At 44.6% G+C, this 14,658-nt stretch overlaps 1 protein-coding gene across 5 annotated transcripts in view; it reads left to right on the forward strand.

The window, feature by feature from the left end:
• LOC109854461 (probable Ras GTPase-activating protein) overlaps positions 1-14,658 on the forward strand; it is a 147,428-nt gene that overhangs the window by 128,892 nt on the left and 3,878 nt on the right. For all 5 annotated transcript variants that reach the window (XM_020427560.1, XM_020427561.1, XM_020427562.1 and 2 more), the window contains 8 exons: positions 3,266-3,360; positions 9,009-9,292; positions 9,664-9,950; positions 10,206-10,538; positions 10,756-11,160; positions 11,278-11,444; positions 11,570-13,189; positions 13,511-13,647. In XM_020427560.1, the coding sequence (XP_020283149.1) occupies positions 3,266-3,360; positions 9,009-9,292; positions 9,664-9,950; positions 10,206-10,538; positions 10,756-11,160; positions 11,278-11,444; positions 11,570-13,189; positions 13,511-13,647 (3,328 nt within the window). The remainder of the gene's footprint in view (positions 1-3,265; positions 3,361-9,008; positions 9,293-9,663; positions 9,951-10,205; positions 10,539-10,755; positions 11,161-11,277; positions 11,445-11,569; positions 13,190-13,510; positions 13,648-14,658) is intronic.

Genomic DNA, 14,658 nt, shown 5'->3' on the forward strand with positions numbered 1-14,658 from the left:
TTTTTTATAAACAATGAGCGACGGATAAAACCTTCATATTATTATTCAGNGAGGTGACCTTGATAACATATGTCAAAATTGTTGAGATCGGAAAATAGTCCGTATAACTGCATAATTACCAAATAAAACAAGAATTAGAGACGGAAACTATTTTTGTTTCTACATAAAAGTTATACAAAAAAAATTATACAATATTAAAATTATAAAAGTGTTATACAAAAAAAATTATAAAATACATAATAAAATACATAATAAAATTATAATAAATATTAAATAATATAAAAGCTATTACGCAACTAAATATCTCTTCGATATTATTTAATTAATTCGTGAAGTGTGTCACATCGCAACAAATAAATTTATTCGCTCTCTTCAACTCTGTTGAAAGAAATGTACACGATGTACAAAGCTTCGTTCGCACTCTCGGAGGTTTTTTTTTTTTTTTAAACTAATATATCTCTATGTTCGACGGGAACGCGCGGAACGTTCGCGCATACATTTTGCTCTCGGCCTTTTACGTTTTTTTTTTTTACACCACAGACCGGGGAATTGCTCCAATTGGCCGGGCATTTATTTTCGAACGTCTTTATTTTCTCTGCGCGCATCGTAAAAAGGGCGGGACGTTCGCATTAACGTTTTACAACTGTAAGGTACGGAACCGGCGGCGTACGACCGCGCGGCGGGAAGAAACACCGCGTGTGCGCAAAATTATCGTCATCGTAACTCGCGGACGAACCGCGCGATGTATTACGACCGGTCACGACATATTCAATCTCCGCCGGCGGCTTATCGTCCGAAAAACGAGCTTCGTGCCGTGTACGGCTTCAGAGTTTCAAGGTTTCGTTGAATTGGATATTTAAAAACAAAATTATCGTTCATAAAAACACATGTCGTGTGGCTTTTTTCAATTTTTTTTAAGTACTTTTCTAAAAATAACATTTTCGAGCACAAAAGCGCAATAATTGTTGCGTGAGTTTTTTTTAACAGAAATATGACACTTGTGTTAACAGTTCACGTCGACGTGCAAACGAGATATGTGCTTCTTGCAATCACGCTTGTACAATGTGATGTACGCACGAGGAGGAGATGATTTGATCTGTTTTTCCTTTTTTCGCGTAAATATTACGTTACTTATTTTGACAATGGAAACTTGCAACCGGATCTCGTTTCGCTTCGCACAGTCCTCGCATGTAAGAGATCCTGTTTCTGCGTCGGTGAAACTCGTATACGTCACACAAGAAGCGTCACACTCTGTGTCGCGTTTATACTCGGACAGAAAATACCGTCCGGTTTCGAAACGCGTCAATCTTATTTCTAATTACGTTGACGTTCGGTTTATCTTAGATAGAACTTACGGCACACGCAATCACACACAATCAACTTCGTCGCGGCTTAAAATTATATAACCGTACACACAAAGCACTCGTCCCGTGAGAGCACGTTGCGCTTTTGTGCGTACGACGCGCACAATCTCTCGCTTATCGCCAATGCCGCCGCGTAAATGGAGAAGAATGCACATGTACTGGGTGTTCCGAAACGCCGAATTAATTTACGAGATTAATTTTGAGCAAACACAATTTTGTTTTTATAGTTATAATTAATGTCTAATTATTACATTAGACATTTAAAAAACTAGGATTAACACATCGTAATTTTTTTTTATTAGAGATTTAAATAATTTCACCCTTCGTGAACTGACATGGGTCTCCCAGACCCATTCAAAAATTGCGCGTCGGCGCTTGAATGAAAATAGGTTTTTTTTAAACGCTTATATCTTTGAAACTACTAGAGGTTGTTTCAATTTTTTTTATCGATCAACGCAGAATTGTTTAAACTTTTGATTAAAACAAAAAAAATTTTTAAATATTAATTTTTCGCGAAGATGTTTATAATTACATAATTTAAACAACTAGCATAACACAGGCGCGCGTTACGCGCACGCTATTAATGTTTTTATTTTACCGTGTTGTGTCAGTGAACACAACCTGTCGCCGCGATAACAGCTAGTATATACGTCTTACAGGCCATATACACATACACATTAGAGAGATGTCAGAAATAATGAAAATCAAAATCAAAAAATAGCGAGAGAGAAAAACAACAACGTGACTGAAGTCACGTGACTGTACTTTGATTGTTTACACGCGTTTTTTCTGATAGAATTATATATTTCTGTTATATTTTGCTGCACTTGTCAATAAAAAAAAAAAGTTCGTCGTCAATCGTCTGTGTTTGGGGATACCGTCGATTTCTCATTAGATTATTACGAACGTTACAATTAACCACATTTGTCTCACGTAAGAATTGAGATCGCGAATTCAAGGAACACTCTGTATGTTGCGTCTAAGAGGCTTTGCATAAGAGCGCGCGCTGGTAACCCGAGACTCTTGTGCGAGGGAACCATTTAAACCGCTGACCGTAAACAGAGAAGCTCGGTAGAAAGGCTTGGCGGGCACCCCGGTCGTTCTTGCAAGGGCGTTAATTACGGGGCTGCTTTCGGTTTCTTCTCCCTCGGTCGATTTCCGTTGCCGGAAACCGAGTGCCTCTTCTCTTTGCCGTAGAGCAAAGGAGTTTAAACGGGTCGAGCGTCGAGTGCTGCGCGCGCGGCGACCATTTACTCCTCCGGGGTATTACACGTACACCTAAAGTGGTTAATGCGAATAAAACACGAGCCGTGGTTTCTCTATTCCGCGCCGAGAAAACCATCACCACCGGTCGTCGTTAATCCGCGCGGTCTGCAAATATTTCTATACGCATTCTCTAAGCTTCAATTTGGCGCATCGCATCCAATGTTTTGCGTGCGCGCAAGTTAACATTGGATAAATTGTAGCCCGATGTTTTAAGACACGTTGTTACATATATTCAATCTTTTTTCACAAGCTGAGAGTAACTTGTTGCGACTTTACGTTGTAAAGACTCGTTCGGGGCGAGTCAACTTCGACTGTCACATTCGTCTTCGTAAAATTAGCCGTGTTCAACTTTGCTCCGGTATTCGAACGGTCGTGTAAGACGGTCGTACGTAAGCGTGTGCGTGCGTGCGCGCGGGCGCGCGCGCGTATCGCGTTACTCGCTCAATGACGGATGCACACACAGCGAGACCGAACTATATCGGAGCAACTATGTAATCATCGCAAGCGCGGTGGTTTCAGCTTACCTTCGGCGGTGCGCGGCCAAATTACCGGCCGCGTACTCGAAACACGACACGCCAATTAGCATTAAGGTCTAGACGCGCACTCATGAGAATTATTATTCGATTCTGTTTCAGACACGTCGTACGAGAAGGCTTGTCGAAGGGGCAGCGCGCCCGCCACTCCCGTGCTCGGCGCGCGACCCTTGGATGTCACGCCGAACAGGATCGTTGTGAGTAAAATTCGATTACCCGCGTATAGAGTAATAATTCGTTAACGCGTAATTGGACGCCTCGCTCCTCCCGGATGCCTCGGATGTCATTTTGCCATTTTCGCGACGCGTGTTGGGAGAACATCGGAGCGGCGTTGTTTTATTAATTATTTTTAAGCCTGTTTTTTTTTCTCTCCGCGCGACATGTAGACATTTATCGATTTTACATTATAGCGTTGAATTTAATAATCGAGAAAAATTGTTATCTTTTGCTAAAAGTATTAAGTTTGGAAGAGGAGAAAAATTTTTTTTTTTACAGAAACTTTTCAACCTGATTGTTAACGCAACTTTTCGTTTCGTCTCTCGCGCGCGCTTTAATATTCAGCCTCGTAACACGAGACGTTCCGTCAGAGATATATACACCGGAGGATTTGCGGCCTCGTGAATGGGAATCGATTTTCCGAGATGAAAGACTTCCCTGCAAAGAGAGAGAGAGAGAGAGAGAGAGGGGGGGAGAGCGAGCACATAGTTCACGTTCCTGCTCGCCGGGCTAACTTAATGCTCGGCGCGCTGAATATTCACGAGATACCGCCGAAACCGGCCGCGTGTGTCCGTGGATTCTCGCACATACGATACGTGTAATTAGTTCGTTACGTCGGCAACCCCCGTGCATAAATCCTCCCCCGACGACAAGGCGATCTCATTTTCCACGGTGTCTGGCGTTAACCGATTCCCCGGCTATACTTAACGCAACTCCCCATCGCGCGCGGCGCGCTGCTTTTGCGTCCGACAATTTCACAACGTTAATTTAATTTAATTGAACGAGGAGGATGGGATCGTTTATCGTCACGGGATTATATCTGCCTGCCTTTTACCGTCGGTATTATCGGCCTGACAATCGACGCTCCTGTAATGATGGAGATATATATATATATATATATTATAAATGCGCTCGCACACGATGAGGCGGCGGCGGCAGCAGCGCGCGAGCGAGTCGAATTTTCTCCAGCGGGAAAAGCGTCCACGCGATCTCACGTGGGTTTTCGCGATTAGCGGCCGCGCGTTATCGTCAAGTTCGATCGTTACTCTCCGCGGAGAGGTAACGCCGCGTGAAACATTTGAATGATACACCCGCTTTGCGCTCACGGCACATTTGGCGCGAAATGTGGCGTCCGGAGGTTTTATTTGATTAACGTGAAAGCAAAAATACCAGACGATTGCTGTAACATACCAAATGTAATTTCTGTTTTTTCAACGTGAAAGCGACAATTGAATCTGCAGTGATCATTATTAAACTCGCAGTTTGTCTCGCTCGTTTCAGAAGATAATTGAATAAGATAATTTTAAAAACACCAGCTTTTTCTTATGTTGTTTTAAATCATTAAATTTGTGCGTTTAATTAGTTTCGTGATTACACTTTGTTTCTTTTCTGGCATTAAAAAAAAATATTTTGCAGCAAAATATTTCTCGCGATTGACACAATGGTGTTTGAATGAAAATTTTTGAAAATCGACGATCGCGACTTTTCGAAAATAAGAAACTTCGCAATCTCTCGCTTCCGTCTCCGTTCGCCAATCGCGCTTTGTTTGCCGAGCACGAAACCGACATTTCAATCTTCCGATCACGTAGTTGCGATCGCTTCGGAGTTTCTAACTAGCTAGGTATTTGTGTCGGGACGGCAAAAAAAAAACACGTTATCTTCGTATTTTGGAAACGTTCTGTCTATCTTCTATCTCAAATGGCGATAAAAAAAAATTCCTGAGCGCATATCCGATTTTGTACGGAAAACATTTTTATGTTCGAGAATTTATATTACAGTCCGTCTTTCAAACGTGTTGCTTCGAACGGTTTTCTCGTTCTCAAATTTTCACACGAGCAAAATCGACTCAATAAAAAGCGCGCGTTTTTATTTTCGCACGTACCTGTTGTATGTCAAACGTATGTCGGCGCGCGAGATTTTTTATTTCGGCTCTCATTTTGTTTCTTTATTAAATTACACCGTCACATCTTACGAGAACAAAACAAGTTTAGTTTTGAGAACCCATTGCGTTTTTTAGTATGTTCGCCGCTGCACGACAAAGATTTACGCATCTCGCGATCGATCGGAAGGGGGGCCGTTGGGCGAAGGGTTTTAAACGAACAAAAGGACGAGAACGGAGACTGGTTTTCGAGACAGGTCGTGACAACTACGACGTTTCCGGTGGAAGAACGTCGCAGGCTGCCGGTCTCTTACGAGAAGAATTACCGGTTACCGCGTTCCACGTGCGACGAGCTTTAACAAATCCGACCGCGTTTATTCTAAATACCTCGGTAGACAAAAAAAATCGTCAACAAATCGTCAACTTCGAGTTTTTTTTTTTCATTGCTCGCGGACAAATTCATTGAAAATAAAACTTGTGCAGGGACATTTTCAAGAATAATAAACTTGTAACTCTCACAAGTTTATTCGGAATTGGTTTATATATAAAAACGCGGATCGTCTCGTTGAACGTAACGGAGCAACGATCTAACGTTGCGCAAGTGCAACAAGGACAAAGCAGATCCGAGCGATCGGCCGGTGATTTCGCACGTGGAGCACGTTTCACGAAGAGGGCCCCGGTTGATCGCAATCAGCGGGGCGACGCTGCCCGTGTCGCCGATTTGAGAACCCCTCGAAGACGTTTTTGTCCTTACACCGGTGCGCTTAACGGAGGAGCTCGGGAGAGATGAGGGAGAGAGGTGAGGGGGTTGACCCGTTCTGCCTTACCTGAATGTGCAGGGGCAGAGTTTTCGGTCGTGACACAAAGGTGCGCGCCCCAAGGATCCCTTGACTTCGGCTACCCGGATGAGCCAACCAAACAGCTGCGCCAGTCGTCGACGAGATTTCGCCGCGAAATTGTCAGCAACTTTTACTTACTTAGCGAGATCTCGGAAAGAAAGAATTTGCTCGACAAACGTGTCTCTCTTTAAAGTGCCAACTGTCGGACGGAATCTGTGTGCTGTGTCGTACTGATAAATCAATTTGATTCTGTACACAATACACATGTATTGTGAGAGAGACTTTACTCGATAATTAGTAACTTTATTAGCGCGCGACGATTGGATCTAACTTTGCGCCGTGACCTTCGGTCACTCAACATTACCGAAGAGCGTCTCGAGCGGAAGACAACACATTGACACCGACAAAGGATCAAAATTAGAAGTCCGCACTTCGATCGGGCGCTTTGATGAGGCGGCGTAAAAACCATTGACGCAGTCAAGTCAAGAATAATAAAGGCGAATTATTTTTAATTCGAGAAAGAAGTTACGCTCCCGTGCGTACATTCGCGCGCGATTACAAAAATTCGCTCGCTCAAGCGCATTCCGCGACGAGTTTGTCGTCGGCGCGGCGACGACAAGCAGAAAATGACGGAACGTGGTCGTGCGCGCACGACGGTCGTTATCCTCGTCGTCGGTGCATGACGATGCGCTCCCGTCAGCTAGATTGTGAAATCCAATACGGGACGCGCGCGTGCAAAAAGCACGTTGTTCCGATCGGACACGGCGAGTGTTCCGGGAAAGGTGTTCAGACGCGATCGTCGTTGTCGTCGTCGTCGTCGCGCGCGAAGAAGAGAAGACGCGCGTTGCAGCGGCCCGTTTAAAGGGCCTTTTCGATTTTAAATCACCAACCGGAATCCGGGTCTGTGCGAATTCAAGACGGTACGTTGCGGAACTCCGCTCGAATGTCGCTCTCTTTCAAAAACGGCAGGCCGTGCCTGAGCAACGGGCCAGACCCCGGACGAATTCTTCGACTCGTGACGCTGTATTTTCGGGCGAGCAGCTGCTCTCCGAAAAATTCCCGTGAAACGTGAAACTCGCGCCGACCGAAATTCAAGTCCTTTGTTTTTGTGTCTTTTTGTGAATTTTCGTTTTGTCTATTCGTCGGCGACGCGACGCGCATAAGCGGACGATCAGCAGATATTCTAGAAGAGAAGCGAAATATGTTTTTGAAGAAACGAGGCGAAGGAAGAAGAGACTCTTTACGGTTCGACAAATTTGAAAATCTCTCGCCAACTCGTTGGACAACTTATCGTTACGATATTATTCTCGGAGAGTGAGCGAACAATTTATGGAGAGAATATGTCGAAGAGAGCGAGTGCGGTGAGAAATTTAAGAGGAATCGTGAGTAATCGCGTCGATATATATAGCGAGAAAATTACGAAAAAAAGCACCTGGGGAGATTTCTGCTGAACTTTACCACTTCGCAACCACGAAATCTCTGTGTGTGACGCGCGGTCGCCGAGCGCGATTAAACTGCATCCTGACATTGGGTTGGTCTTATCTGCGGCATGCACGTGCACGATAACGCGACGCGCTTTACTACGATGATAATACGCTTCGTGACGACGGCGGCCACTTTCGATCTGGCTACGAGCAACGTGCCAGCGGCAGCTCGCGAGAGCTGGGGAAACGCTTTGCGCGAGAAACAAAACGCGGATCGGTGCGTCATGCGGTTAATTTGAAGCGAGCTAGGATATATATATATATATATATATTGGAGGATATCCCTTTTTCTCGCGCGCGCGAAACTAATTTGTTCTCCGTGATCGTCGCGCATGGTGACGAGAACAATGTGCGTCAAACCAATGGAGGAGAACGAAGACGACAAGGTTGTCAGCATGATCATCAATTACTTCAGCACGAGGGTAAATATCGCGAAGATCGTCGTAAAAGAAAAACGAATTTATGAAAAATTGGTTAAAAATCAAATTTGTACGAACATTATCGTGGACTGACTTTCAAAAATGCCCTGTTAGTCGGGCCGACTGGGTCTGTGAGACCCACGCGGTTTTAAAATTAAACGTCTCTGCGAAAGATCGATATTTTTCATTTTTTTCCTTTTTTGAAAAGTTGGAACGATTCTGCATCGATCAAAAAATCAAATTTAAAAAATCTCTAATAGTTTCGAAGATATAATCGTTAAAAAAAATAAATAAATAAAAAAAACTAGTTTTTACTAGAGTTACGCCGAAGCGCAACTTTTGAGCGGGTCTGTTGGAGATGTCAGTCCACGAAGGTTTTTTAAATTATGACAAACTATACAACGTGTCCGTATCGTTCAGTCGTAAACATATTTCTTGCTACGATGCCTCGTTATATTGTTAGGAAATGCTGCGAACTCTCTTCTCTCTCTCTCTCTCTTTTCTCTCTCTTCCCTCTTCGCGAGTGCTTTTTGTGTTTTCTCGAATGCGACATGCACTTGGAAGCGTATCAAGTTTTTCCAGCGCGTGGCAACCGGCCAAATCCCCGGTTCTCCTCTCTCCCGCGATGATTCTGAAAAGAAACACGACGAGTTCACAAGACCGGAAAGTGGAGCGAGGCATTTTCTCCACGTAGTCGTAAACAATTGTCTTCAACACCGAGAGACAGCGAAATACCGCGGGTGCTAGATTTTTAGGGATGTAACTGTAATGTTTAACTTTGTGTACAAAGGAAAAAGCTCGGGGGACAGCGTAATAAATAATTTTCGCATCAAAAGACAAACTTGCGCGCAAGTTGCACACAACATATATTTTACTTGACAAAAAACAAAACTATTGAAAAAAAAAAAACTTTAACTTTTTACCACTACCGCGTTTTCGACGAAATACTCGCGCGATTGGATACTCGCGTGATTTTACACGAACTCGCTAATTATTCCCATTTTGCAGAACTTCTTCTCGAAGCGGTCGTTCCGATCGAACCCTCTGAAGAGAACGAAGAGCGTAACAAAGCTCGAGCGGCAGAAGCAACGGGGCGCCGGTCTTCGGGGTTGCCGTTCGCACGAGTCTCTGCTGTGCGGGCAGGCGGTGACCTCGATGGACCTCGCGGCGGTGACGCCGTTGCATCCCAGTCTTCTTGGCAGGCCGCACTGCTTCCAGGTCACGCCGAGCACCGGCGGGCCCAAGTATTTCAGCTGCAGAACCGCTCACGAACGGGACCAGTGGTTGCACAGGTCGGTTGGCTGTTTCTTTTTTTTTTACTTATCGCCCTTTCTCCTCCCTCCCGCCACTTGTTAACCGTTCGTCGGAAGTTATCGTCCCGGACGCTCTCGGTACAAGCATCGTATCCCAGATTCTGAATCGCGAGGCATTAACATGTTTGCCGAAAAATTATGTCAAGTTATAAATATCATCGCGGTTCGTAAATTACGCGCGCGATGGAAGATTCGAGTTTTTACACAATGATACACGCGAAGAAGAAGAAGAAGAAGAAGAAGTAGTAGTAGTAGTAGTAGTAGTAGTAGTAGTAGTAGTAGTAGTAGTAGTAGTAGTAGTAGTAGTAGTAGTGAAACGCGAGAGCAATTTGTTTTTGTCGTTTGCGCAGCTTAAGGAAATCCGTTCAGCCGGATGCAGAACAAACACGTCGAACGGACAACTCCCTGCAGATCTGGTTGCTGGAGGCGAAGGGCGTGCCCGCGAAGAAGCGATATTTTTGCGAGGTCTGCCTTGACAGCACCTTGTACGCGCGAACGACCGCCAAGCTGAAGGCTGATTTGTGCTTCTGGGGCGAGCACTTCGACTTCCATCACTTACCCTCTGTCAACACCATCCAGGTCAACCTCTACAGAGAGGCGGACAGAAAGAAGAAGAGAGACAAAAACGGTTTAATCGGTAAAGAATCTTCAGATTTTTCCTGTCAACTGCTTTTTACTGTATTACATTTTTTTCCAGTTAGTTGAAAACCTTTGTTACTGCACTGTGTTGCAAAAACGAATGTTCGTAGGAAGGAAAAACTTGATTGTACTGCAAAAAAAAACAAAGAATGCTTCTCATAAATGCAAAAAAGAACTTTATTTTTGTCAATGTAGAAGAATTATGCAGATCGAATTATTGTAGCGCAATGGTCTCTCGAACGTTTCTTTCCAGGTTCTGTCAGTATACCGGTGCACAACGTTACGTCGCGCTATCTGACAGAGAAATGGTATCCCGTAGTGGGTGACAAAGGACCTCTGAAGGAGCCTCCTGCACTAAGAGTAAAATGCCGTTTTCAGTCGGTCGACATACTGCCGGTTCAAGTGTATCAAGAGTTTCTGGAGTATCTGAAGACCGATTACGCGTCGTTATGCGAGAAACTGGAACCTGTTATCAGCGTCAAGGTGAAGGAAGACATTGCGACCGCCTTGGTTGCGGTGATGCAACGGGAGAAAAAAGCGCCGCAATTCCTCGCCGATCTCGTCATGATGGACATTCATCGAATAGGTTTGTCCTTGTCACATAAACCTTAATTCTCGTGTTAACGAGTGATTTAGCACTTGTATAATTTTGCGCAGCATAATTTTTTCTTCAACCTCGATCACATTGCTCGTGCAATACGCATGCAAATTGTATTTTTAATGATTTGTTTCAAGTTTGTTCTGATTTTAATACTTGTAATTTATAATTTCAACTTGTATTTGTGTGATCAATAACGTTTCAGATGACGAGAGGCTAACTTTTCGAGGAAATTCGTTAGCCACGAAGGCGATGGAAGCCTACTTGAAACTGACCGGGGACAGATATCTGCAAGAAACTTTGGGAGCCGTTGTGAGAGGCGCGGTTGAAGGTGGCGACTGCGAAGTGGATCCGCTCAAGGTCGCTTCCGTCGCCGCGTTGCACAAACAACAACAAAATCTTCGCAACGCCGTGGAACTGGCCTGGAGCAGAATATTATCGAGCCACGCTCACTTCCCGCTGGAGTTACGCGAGTGTTTCCGCATATTCCGGGAGCGCCTGGCTGATATGGGCCGCGAGGACATTGCAGACAATCTCATCTCCGCGTCGATCTTTCTGAGATTCCTCTGTCCTGCCATTCTCAGCCCATCTCTCTTCAACATTACGCACGGTGAGCGGTTAAAGCGTATTTGATCCATGTATATATATATGTATCGTTATATAAAAATTATTTGAAAATAGTTTATTTCTCGTGCAAAACAACAATAACGTTCTCTTTCTACGGTAGAATATCCGAACGAGAAAGCAGCTAGGAATCTCACTCTGGTCGCGAAGACACTCCAAACGCTCGCAAACTTCACGCGATTCCAGGGCAAGGAAAACTTTATGGAATTCATGAACGATCTGCTCGAGCGCGAAGCTCCGTCCATGAAGAATTTCTTGCAGCTAATTAGCGTGAGAATTTTTTATCGATATAATTTTTTTACTTCAAATTTTATCTTATAGTTCGCCTCAATAAATATTCATATGATTATAAGGTAATCTTTAACTTTTGATGATGTAAACTTTTTTTTTAACAGAGCCCACTGCCAAAAGACGCCCCAGCCAATAACTCGCTCGAGTTTGACGGCTACATAGATCTAGGCAAGCAGTTGTCTCTGTTACACGTTCTCTTGCGAGAAAGTGTGACAACGATTGCCTCATCTTCGCCGTCGATGCCGCCGTCACGATTACCAGAAATCCTCGACAGGATCTCCCTGGCCTTGGATCAGCCAGGTCCGAGTCCTGTACCCGCTGCGCATCGTTATCCAAACTTGCAGAACAACATCTTCCGTTATAACGATCCGACCATTGCCAATAGCAACACGAATCTCTCGATCTCGGCCACGTCGACGCTGAGTAATCATAGCACGATAAACGGAACAATTCGCGACAGCAACGAAGTGCTGCAGACCAATACTCTGGGACACAACAGCTCGCGCAGTCCGAACGTCGCCAGAGCGGCGACTCTACCGCGAAACGCTTATATGCCGACAAACGGCAAACTGCAATTGCAAATCAGTTCGGACGATTATCCGCTCGAGCCGCCGGCGTTCGTGTCGCGTTCGCCGACACCGATCACGCGACAACACAGGCCGCTCGGACCGAATCGCACCGGACCGGGCTACAGACTAACAGCCAGCGCAAGTTTGGCCAACGTCAATCACTGCCAGGCTCATCCGACGAGCCCCACGCGTTCTGAAAGTCACAGCAATCTGAAAGACTCAAATTATAACATTACCACGTCACCGCAGAACAACCAGTCGAGCAACGGCAGCATTGTCTCGCAACAGCAACAGCAACATCGGCACAACATCGCACGCCTACAGAATCTTGAAATACACGATCGCGAGGACAATTACAATCACAACAATTACAACGTTTCAAGATCGACCAGTCGAAATCATTGCCACAAGGAGGAGAACGCCAATCAGACGCAACAGCGTAATTACAACAACGTCTCGAAAACTACGGTGAACGCTAACGTGGTCGTCAATCCTCCCACAAATCTCACCCTGTCCATTAATCATCAGCCAAACAACAATTACAACAACGCCAAAGTTAACAACGCCTCCGCCAATGGCAATCTCGACGAACTGTCCGATTTATTGAGATATGCGGACGACGAGGTTTCGGAGTCCAAGTCGCAGAAGGGCTCGCAGATCTCAATTTCGCAGCTGAGCAACGTGGCGTCCTCTGGTTACCAAAGTTTCGCCGCTTACAGTCAGAGCTCGAGTCCGGTAGATCTCAGCAGCAACAACGCAAACGCGCACATTCTCAACACAGCGCCGCTAGCGTTCGCCAATCCTGTTTATCACATGGAATCTAATCACGCGCGGACGGGCAGACGAGACAGCAGCAGTTCCGAAGAAAGAGAAGGAAGCGGCGGCGGCGGTGTCGATAGTGTGAGAGGAGTCGATCTGAGTCCTTCGCCGCCGCCCAAGAACAACGTGCGAAGTCATCAGAGAAACGGACAGAACCAGTGGAGACAAGGCAATCAGACCCACAGAAACAACGTGGAACACACGCAGGATGTCTGCTGCACGAAACTTCGTAGAAGGTTATCTCTGGATTCCACGAGAGATCTGTCAGATACCAGTGAGGAGGAAAATTGCACCACCAGGAGGAGCAAATCTCGCAGTCATCGAAGCATCGATCAGGTGAGAGAGCGAGATTCTAGCAAATTTGTTTCTTTTTTCTTTTATGCAACTTGTATTACAAATTATTAACGAGTCGACACTGATCGGATCGAATTAACAGTTCTTGGACACGAAGAGCCAATCATTTTTGTTTTCTTCAATCTGTTTAAAAATCGAATTGTGAATAACAGATTTTTGTTACGTTTTGTTACGAGATCGTATACTGACCGAGTACAAGCGACGTTAATCCTTTTGTAACCTGTCGTCTAACGAATGACGCGCTGTGGGGGTATCGTCTTTACCTGTTTTGTAACTAACACTTCTACGTCTCTTCGTTTCCAGTACGAAGTGGAAATGTATGAGGTTGAGAGGCTGCAGAATAGCGCGGATCGGCTGCGATTGCGCGCGCGATTAGGCGCCACCGAGGATGCCGATTTAGACCTCGCGCCCGACACCAACATGAAGAGCATCATCTCCAGGTACTACGTCTTCACATTCGCACTAAAGTGTTTATAGAGCTAACTCACTATCGGAAACTTTGCTTGAGTGTGAACCCTGATACCACCGTGATATCATTCTATCGTCACTTTCTATGCGTTTTTTTCACTTCGACGTCTCGCCATGATCAGCCATAATCGATCTTCCATATTCCTCATTTCTCGACTCGTCGTGAGATTCACGTTTTCGAGGCTTCCGTTAATTAAAAAAAAAGAAAAAAACAAAAACAAAAACTCCAAGGTGTCGTAGAAATGACACTCGAATTGGCAACTTTCAGATTCGACATTGCTTCTTTAAAAACGTTTTGACCGGCTTTTGCAATTTCTCGATTCTTGAATTGGATTTTCCCAATAAGCGCGGGTTTAAAAATTATTCCGTCCATTTTCTATTTTTCGCGTATCAGAGATAAATGTTGTGTTTAATCGCGTGTACCTTTTTCTATGTCTAACTAATGGGGAAACACACTCATCCGTAACGGCAACTTAATCGAAATGATGTATTTAACTGATTGTGTGTTCCTGTGCATTCTATCCGCTGCATTTGGTATACTCTGGCTTGATCTGGACCTTTGGTGTAAGAGTCAATTATATTTCTAAGCTTTTCTTACAATTTTACATTCACATATATTTATATGTATACATATATATATTATATATATATATTATATTAGCTTCTCTTATCGTGTTTTCTCTTGATTTTTAAAAACACCGCCGCGCAAGAAGTGTCGCATTCGTCACTTTTGAAAAATTTTAAAAACCGAGCGAAAACTCTTTTGCATTCACCGTTTTCACGAAAATGTAAATTTTTTTTTTTTTATCAGCAAGTATTGTCGCTCATCGAACATCGACACACCTCACGACACATTCCAACACGTTCTGTTCACGTTCGCGCACGGACATTCTATATGACTCTCCCAACAACAATCACTTGCCACAAAGAAAGAAACGTCTGTCTTTGTTTATCGCAAGTCCGTCCGTGGATTTAACGAAACT

Source organism: Pseudomyrmex gracilis, unplaced genomic scaffold (genome assembly GCF_002006095.1).
Source record: "Pseudomyrmex gracilis isolate BER0280 unplaced genomic scaffold, ASM200609v1 scaffold_66, whole genome shotgun sequence".
In the NCBI taxonomy this organism is placed as follows: Eukaryota; Metazoa; Arthropoda; class Insecta; order Hymenoptera; family Formicidae; genus Pseudomyrmex; species Pseudomyrmex gracilis.